The 9,320-nt window shown below is 36.9% G+C and overlaps 1 protein-coding gene across 1 annotated transcript; it reads right to left on the minus strand.

Annotated features, from left to right (window-relative positions):
- Positions 1-1,159: 1,159 nt before the first annotated feature.
- Positions 1,160-8,951, minus strand: LOC136239929 (ubiquitin carboxyl-terminal hydrolase 9X-like). Its single transcript, XM_066030672.1, has 23 exons — positions 8,911-8,951; positions 6,997-7,138; positions 6,738-6,823; positions 6,580-6,671; positions 6,298-6,478; positions 6,159-6,237; positions 6,040-6,104; positions 5,898-5,983; positions 5,563-5,744; positions 5,192-5,280; positions 4,988-5,129; positions 4,706-4,805; positions 4,513-4,649; positions 3,776-3,949; positions 3,627-3,718; positions 3,142-3,223; positions 3,030-3,089; positions 2,804-2,912; positions 2,647-2,755; positions 2,354-2,447; positions 2,224-2,297; positions 2,101-2,170; positions 1,160-1,567 (listed from the first exon to the last, which is right to left on the minus strand). The coding sequence occupies exons 1-23, from the start codon at positions 8,949-8,951 to the stop codon at positions 1,400-1,402; spliced, it is 2,454 nt and encodes an 817-aa protein (XP_065886744.1). The 3' UTR covers positions 1,160-1,399.
- Positions 8,952-9,320: the final 369 nt, after the last annotated feature.

The raw sequence follows: 9,320 nt of genomic DNA on the forward strand, positions 1-9,320 counted from the left end.
TTTGAGATACGGTGCCACATCAAAATCATTGCCTTACAGCATGTTTCAAAACTTTTAAACTAGGTTAAAAGCCCATTTCTAGCTGGTCAGGGAACCATACAAGTGCATTTAAAATCTTAATTTTTGCTTAAATAGCATGAATGTATCTCAAATTTACAGGTGTGATCAGAAAATCTTTCAAAATGTGTAAGACACTGCAATACTTCACCGACTAGTGATGTTTTTCAATTCAATAACCTTCCCATACAACATAACATGGAACACTGGTGAACCAGTTGCCACCGATATGCACACTCACATCACCACCATCAGATGTCTTGAATGTCACATCATGTGTGCTAGGATCCTCTATCAAAGAACTAAGCATTTTAGAACATCTTCATATATACTAATAGAGCATTCGCTGATTAAAACGTTTCCAAGATTATGGTAAGAAATGTTGCTAACCTATAGCTAGGAGCATAATGCAAGCATAATGGAGGAAACCGAAGAGCATAATAGGTAAGAAATTCCTGAAAGCATTTTGGGCAAAATTTTGAGCATATTTAACTCAGGCCTAGTGAAAGTTCTGAAAGTATTTTAGGCAAAATTTTGAGCATAATTTACATATTATATAATAGCATGCAATTCTTAGTTACAGACTTTAATGAATAGTGAGCCACAGAGTGAATGGTTTAGGCTAACTATGAAACATAAAAATTTAATGGCCTTAGAATACATACTTCAGAAGTATTTTCACTTCTTTATAATTAGTATAGTCACCAGCCTTCTGCTGGCATAAGAGTCAACAACTACTTGACTATATAATAATTTTTTTCATAGCAACAGTATCCTTTACTTTTTGATCACAAATAAATTATTATTGTCTATTTAGAAAGTGATGTAGTTTGTGTATTCAGCATGATAAATTTTGAGCACTAGCACTACATAGTCCCTGGTTCTTCTCCATTCTGTTGTACCAGAATACAGCTATAATTATAAGTGTTGAAAGGTACCTTCATCAGCACTTGCAAGTTCCTGGTTGTATTGCAAAGCAACTATAATCCTGCATGTACAGCAAATATCAGTACCATTAGGTAGCAATAAAAATAATTGGCAAGTTCAACCATGCTTCCTGTTGGAAATTCAGTTAATAATCATTGTTGAGTAGTAACCACACCATAGCTAGATAAACAATAACACAGAAATTTTTGCTGTGTAATAATATTGTTAACAAAATAATAAAATTCTAACTTATACACAGTTATTATTGATGTACAATATAATAGTCTTATTTCATAACACATATCGCTCCCTATAATTATCATCATTAATTGTAGTCTGTTAACTCCTAATCTGAGTCAGCCAGTTTTGAAAACTGTCAAAATTGCTGCTATCATCATCAATCTCAGCTTCTTCATCAATGTGATCCAGGCTCTCTGAGATACTGCATGGTGTCTTGTGATACTTGGTGTTCTGGGCCTCTGGTGCGGTCAATGCCATGAATTTCTGCTTCTGGGGCAGGCATCCCAGCATCTGGATCACCTCCAGGAATAATAGTAACATCACTGTCTTCATCTTGTGCCTCCTGTAGACAATATGACATTCTGTAAAACTACTGTTAAGGCTAGCAACAGACGAGGGTGGAAGTGTTTAAACGACGTTAAAATGAATTATGCAAAACCCTTGGTTTTCTGGATTAAATAAAATTATAAATGCTTCCACCCTCCTCTGGATTAGCAATGTACAATTTGGCTATGGTGGATATCATAGGCTCATTGATAAGGCCACCATTACTGAGACCATATCTTGGTCCCCTAAGTGCAATCTCACCTTAGGAAAGTCAATTGATACAATAATGAATTTGAATTAGAGACAAATAGCTGTTTACCTGCAAGGTGGTTGGTTTATTCTATTAATAGCTACAGTTGCTAGGAGATAGTACATTATTACAGCCCAGGGGAGTGACCATAAAGTAGCAATAACAACACTGACCACGTTTTAATTTGATCACTGTAGCAGATATAGCATGCATTTCTTAGTAATAGACATTTCTGAGATATAAGACTAGACAGCCAAGGTTTAACTGTACGTGACTACTTTTAAAAAGGTTCAACTTACTTCTATAGGGAATATTTCTACAGCTCTTTTTAGCATAATTTTAGCACTGTTAGATCTCTCCAGGTAGTATCTGCAAGACAGCACAAAACATTACACCAAAGGAATCAACACAACACCTCTTACCCATTAGACACTTCATTACTCTGAGCTGGTCGTGACCAGTTAGCATAAGAGTATGTAGTAGAGGCATAAGGTTTCTAGTGGAAGAGTACCAACTAGCCTGTAAGTATATACTACACATGTTAACACTTACCCTTTCTAGTTCACCATTCAACCACAAGAGGGCATACTTCCATGCCTTCTTCAGTCTAGCATCTTCGTATACTATCTGTACTGCTAACTGAGACCTGTACAATACACAATGGATGGTAGTAACAGTTGGTTAATGTTGGTAGAGTTACTCAGGATGCTCAACATAGGCTGTCAACAGTATCTTGGCCCTTGAACCCAGGTGCTTATCCTTTAATAATAATTCAGGAAACACAGACAATACACTTCTAAGTCATAACATTCTCTGATGACACATCAACCTCCTTATCTACTTACGTGTGGAAGATGTTCACTAATAATTTAATGCACAAGTAAGCTCTCTTTTGGTGACGTTGTTTAGCCTGTTGAATAATGTCCATTATCCCATCAACTGTATTGGGTACTCCTGTAAGATGTGACACTCATGTTTGCATCATTTTAATATGATACACACCTTTGAGTAATGCATTAAACCTTGTATGCTGCCATGAGTCATCAAGGAATAACAAGTTTCGTAATAGATCAAAAATTGGACGTAAATCAAATGTTTGCATTGTGGCAATCTAAAATTGACCATAACATAAAATATGAAATTAGAAATAAGTCAATAATATGAAGATTCAGAATCAAGAATTCAAACTAGCACTAGTACATATTAGAAATACATTTCAAAGCATTACCTGCTGCATTAGCTCACTGAGTATGATGACAGAGAATGGATAGTTCTCCCAACAGCAATGCTGAGGAAGAAAAGGTTAACAGTTCTACAGCAAAGTAGACAGAATCACAAACCTTTAACAACATGGCAGTTCCCTCCGCTTGATTGTTATCATCAATCACTTTCTTGATATAACTTGAGAACCGATTAAATTGCCTGTGAAAAAAACCTATAATTTGATTGCTATTAAGTCAACCCTTAACCCTCATTTATCCGTAGCCTTTGTTTATCTGAAATGACTGCTCTATTAGAGTATTTTGAGTATAGGTGTATGTTCTATTAGAGTATTTCAACATGGGCTTTAGTAATCTGAACACTTTACCATTGCCTGAGACCATTGGAGTTTGGATATTTCTCTACTGTACAAGACACTTCTTTATAAAATACACCTTAGAACCATGAATTTCTGGCCAATGTTTCCTGGTAAACCAAAATCTTTGGAGAATTTGTGTTAAAAGTTTTACTATAGTTAGTTTGCAAAAGTGTAGGAAGGAAAACAATGCAATAAAGATCGATTATACAGTATAGTAGATACACGTGTCATTTACTATAAACTCACCCTGTTCTCTCAAATATCCACTGGTTGATGTCATTGGTTAGGGGAACTTGTACCTCTACATCAGCTATAGGATTAGGCTTCAGTTTAGCTCCCTGTAGAGGACAAACAGAGTCCTAAACACCAGTGGCCACTAATCACTGACAACCAACCTCTATGGAGCTTTGTTGCTTAACTGAGAGGTCATAACATCTTATCAATATGCTCACGACGGCATACAACTTTGTGTAGTCAACATAAGGTGAACGAACTGGATTCCCTGGACCCTCATCCAGACATAATGCTATAAAACTACTAGGAACACCAAGTTGTAGCAGCTGTTGTTTCTGTAATAATAAATGAATAAAACCATCAACAACTTCATTAGATTACACAGTAAAATTCCTCAAAAAGGAAACCCTGAAATGTGAATATCTTAGTAATCAGGACACTTGCATTTAGATCCCTGAAATCTGGACACCTCGCTACAGTGGTCCCTCTATTTTATAGGGCCCTGAGCAGAATCTCTAACCCTAAGCGTGTTCAGAAAATTGATAAATGAACACCATTAATTTATATAGAGAGCACTATTCAATTATGAATCTCATAGACAAAATACTCTAATAGAACAGTCATTTCTACCACTTGAATAACAGTTAATCAATGGGCCGGATAACGGAGGGACCTGTAATAAGGACACCTCAATGATCAGGGCACTTTCCCATAGTCCCTTTTGTATTAGTTTACACACAACTAGAAATCAATGATGCCTATTTTTCATAAGGTTACTCAGCACGGTCCCAGAATATTGGTATAATAATAGTGTTCTGTGAACAGGATATACCCTGTATCACTAATAAGGACACTTCAACATGGTCCAGAGGTGTCCTGGTTCCACCGTAATACTAACTTCTCTGGCTCCTTTCATTGCATAAGATAAGAACACATGGAAGTATTGCTGCAAGTGGCGGCCATGTTCTGGTACCTCCTTCTTCAACAGTGATAATAAAATTTCTAGGATCGTCTGACTTAGGTATTTGGTACCACCTAATGTAAGACACATGTGCTAATAACTCAGTGTAGCATGTGGTGAGTTCTCTCACTTTTTGTTTCTACATTTTCTGGTCCAATTATTTGGTATGGTCCATCATCATTGGAGACTTGACACAGGTACACCAATAACTTGGAAAACATATTCCGTACCTGAAAATAAAAGATAGATAAGAGATAGACAAATAAAAATCTCAAAATCACAAACAGAAGCTAATACTAACAAATTAAACAACTCAATTAGAAGCCCTGTGTTAAACAAAGCTGATAAATTATGCTAATTTCACCATATTAGGAGATAAATAATTACTACTACTTATGGTAACACAGCTCACCTCAGTACTGGGACACTCCAATAAATATTGTGGTATTCTCTCAGGATGTCTTAGGAGAACATTTTGAGCAAACCATTGTCTGATGGTCTGGCTATAGTTGAAGTAAGGATGGAATGTGTCGTACCATTCATTGGCTGGTCCACTATAGAGACAACAAAGAAAACAGTCAAGTTATACATAAGCTACAACAAATGGTTCTCTTACCGAAGTGGTTTATTAGTATGCGGACCAACACTAAATAGAAATTCAGTACCTAGTTTGACACAGAGTAGAGCAATTTCTTCACACTCCTCCTACATATATAGATGATTAAGACAATAAAAGTCTCTACAGCCCAAAAGGTGTACATCTATCAAATACATAACTCAAGGATCCTCTCAAACTAACAAATACTCTGAAATATAGTGAGACCTCCATACTGCATCACCTTTCAAAAGTAGTCAAATTAAAAGTTTTCCAAATAGTACTACATATTTATCTTGCATAATTTTGGCAATGGAAATTCCTTTAATAAAATGTAATTGAGAACACAGTGGTTTCCGTTACAGTACAGTGTACGAAAACAAATATCTTACAGTTAGTTTCTTGTTCTGCTCCATACACTGGTGTAGACATTGTGCATTGACATTGAGTAGTTGTTTGATGAACTGGAAGTATGGCAGGTTGAAGTGAGCTTTGTGATGTAGAAACTCCAAGTTCTGTTTCTGTACTGCCTTCCTTATCGGGCATGGTACAGAATACTCTGGCTCTTCAGCCACTACAATGGTAAGCAAGGTGATGTAAATGACACTTAGAGATCTTAGCATGTACTTGTCATAAAAATACACAGACTGCCATTAAAGTACAACAGAAGTAGCTAATACCTAGCAACTTACAATATGAGATATGTAACATCTTGTACAGCACTTACCTACAACTTCTGCTGTGTCTTTGCCTATACGTTCATAAAATAAGAGATAAGCACTCCACCATCTTTTCTGTTGTCGATATTGTGTTCTAATAGATTGGTACAGGATAAATTTGGATCAGTATATACACACTGATGGACACACCTTCGCATCACATGATCATACACTTCCCCTGTGTACTCACCACCAAAACACTGAGCCTTTAGCTCCTAATTGATGTACATTGGTAACAATGAAAAACACCTTAACAACTATTGAGGTACCTCATCATTATCCATCTTACACTCTGCCACTTCATTATCATCAAACTTGTACCATCGTGGGGTTGAGCTATTTGGAGGTCTAGGAAACAAAATCAGTTCACACACGCACACACGCACACACACACACTACACAGGTTACCTGTAACTGATGAAGGAGTAGTAATGGCCTCCACTGGCTTGACCACTGTGTACCACAATCCCTCTCAGTCTGTAGCAAGTGTCATCATCACTTTTGTTAGTATCTTCTTCTTCAACTTTCTCCTTGTCAGTTTTCTCCTGTCCCTCTGAGGGACTATCAGTATTACTGGGAATGACTTCACCTGAAATAAGACACCACAGCTAGTCACATACATGTCACAAAAGTTCAAAATATTAGAACTGGAAATACAGTACTAGCTGATACAATAAAAGGATTTAATACCTTCCACTTTGGCTAATGTAGTAGCTGTGTATGGTGACATGTCAACTTCTCGAGGGAACTCAAAATAATCGTTAAACTTTACTGCACACTCCCTACACGCATACAAAACACACATACACAACACCATTTAAATACTGTTAACACATTCCGGTACACACCTCTCCCAATCATAGTCAAATCTCTTCAACTGGATCACTAGTATCTGTGGTAGTTTCTTTATACACAATCTCTTTAGTGTATCAATCTGTACAATAGAACAACACAAAAATAATAGCAGACTACTACTTTGAAAGACAACAACAGAGCATGGCACACAGGAATACAACCATAATAGAGTCATCCTCACTCTGTGATGGCACATGAAGCTGATATAATTTTACAAACTAAACAAAAGCACAGGGTGCCTGTATCACATACCTTTTTGTCACATTTTTCACAATGGTAGGCATTGGCACCTTCTAACAAGTCTCCCTTGACAAAGGCGTCCAGTGACTCATAGAGGTTGTCATGGTGTCTTACATCAACATTTAGTGCTGTGAAGGGTTCTTCCCTTGAATATCTGTAGATGTAAAGATAGATAATATGCAACCGAATGTAAACATGGAACATAAGCACAGCACACGCACGCACACCATGCACACACACACACACACACACACACACACACACACACACACACACACACACACACACACACACGCACACGCACGCACAGTAGAGAGTTCAGCTACAAACAAACCACCCTAGAAAGTTTGGCCACAAACAAATGACCCTGTAGAAAATTCAGCTACAAACAAACCACCCTGTAAATAGATCAGCTAGAAACAAGTCGCCCTGTAGAAAGATCAGCTAGAAACAGGTCACCCTGTAGAGAGATCAGCTACAAACAAAATCACCCTGTAGGGAGTTCAGCTATATTTCAAGTCACCCAGTAGAGAGATCAGCTTCAAACAAGTTATCCTGTAGGGAATAATTCCATATATATATATATTAATTAGTTTATTTACTGATAAATCAAAAATAGTTAAAGTATTAAAAATCTGTTTTAAAACTTTTTCTTCTTCCTATAGTAAAGAAAAAAAGATAGGTTAATAAATCCCCAAAGCCAGCCTATACAAATACAAAAAGAAGTAATATCTAATCCAAAACAGCCAAGCTGTAAAAAAGAGTGTAGCCCTCAAAAAGGCTATGGTGAAAAAAGATGTGAAGTCCAAGGTGGTGGCCAAGAAATGGCTGTGATGGTAGGTTAATGGCAAAAATTTTAATAACGACAATTCAGGTAAATTTGATGCCTAATCCTAGTGAAACTTGGAGGAGGCAACACAAATTCACCTGAATTGTTGTTATTAAATTTTTTTGCCATGAACTTACCATCACAGCCATTTCTTGGCTGCCATCCTGGATTTCGCATCTTTTTTCATCATAGCCTTTTTGGGGGCTACACTCTTTTTTTACAGCTTGGCTGTTTTGGATTAGATATAATTATATCGGTAAAGAATTGTGAATATTAGGATGGTTTTAGTGTGCATTTTGACTGTTTCTTTAAGGAATTAGACTCTTGATTATCCAATTTATTGTTCAATTATCTAATGTCTTGTTCATATCCCTCAAGCCTCTTTCACTTTGATACCTTTTAATTCATCCTATGTGACCTAGAAAATCTGCACATCTTGTCAATCCAGTTACAACAGTTGATCTAATGTGACACAAAATAAGAACACCTGCATAGGGAAATGATGATGCAGTTTTTGAGAGGCTGTTATGTCACTGCAGGATATGTATTTCCCTGACATAACAAACAACACTTGCTTTAAAAAAAAGAAGACATTTTATATGCTCCATTTTATACAGTGTAATTTGAGACTTATGTGCAGCAGTTCATTATGAAATTATTCATGGCTCAGTACATTATTTACACAGGCAAGGAAAATAGAGGTGTCTTTCTTTCCATATAGCTAAATGTGACTGTCTCATTGAAAACCCACATAGTTCACACTTATGTATATATACTTCCCAATAGATGTTTTATAAAAAATGGCCTGAAAATATGAAAAAAGTTGTACAAGTTTATCCACTCTATTACTTCGGAAGGCTAGTCTGAAATTGATATAACCCTAAAATCCTATATACCATCACTCATTACAAGTTTGAATACAACCAATATAATTTTTTATAGTGGTATGAACTATGCAGGATTTTGCTGAGACAGTCACATACGTGTAACGTTTATCTTTTGTAATAATGACTGTCCTCCCACATAAACTATGCAAATTAATTAGTGTTGGGAAACAAGAGATAAACTATATAGGGGTTGTCTTATGATTTTTATACATCTGATTTTCTATAGGCCGATTACAGCCTGCAGCTGCCATACCACAACATGGTCAAATACAACCTGATCAACCAGAGCATGATGGACCACTACGTGCTGCTATACTACAACATGGTTAACAGCATCCTGCTGTACAACAGCGTGATCAACAACAACCTGCTGTACCTGCTGCACCACAGTGCAATCAACAACAACCGACTGCACCACAATTTGGTCAACCTGTACCTGATGGACCGCTGCGTGCTACTATACCACAAAATGGTCAACAACAACCTGCGCCTGATGGACTACACCATCCTATACCACAACAACAACCTGTCATACAACACCCAGCTGTAGGCCACAACGTAATCAACAACAACTTGCTATACCACAACGTGGTCAAGGACAACCTACTGTACCACAGGGT

Source organism: Dysidea avara, chromosome 12, assembly GCF_963678975.1.
Source record: "Dysidea avara chromosome 12, odDysAvar1.4, whole genome shotgun sequence".
NCBI lineage: Eukaryota > Metazoa > Porifera > Demospongiae > Dictyoceratida > Dysideidae > Dysidea > Dysidea avara.

Bases quoted from the DNA above. Each gene is read 5' to 3' on its own strand.
- LOC136239929 (XM_066030672.1), bottom strand. From the start codon at position 8,951: ATGGCAGCTGCAGGCTGTAATCGGCCTATAGAAAATCAGAT. The intron at 7,139-8,910 runs GTATAAAAATCA...TTACATCTACAG, and splicing joins CGGCCTATAGAAAATCAGAT to ATATTCAAGGGAAGAACCCT. The intron at 5,745-5,897 runs GTAAGTGCTGTA...TTACCATTGTAG, and splicing joins AGACACAGCAGAAGTTGTAG to TGGCTGAAGAGCCAGAGTAT.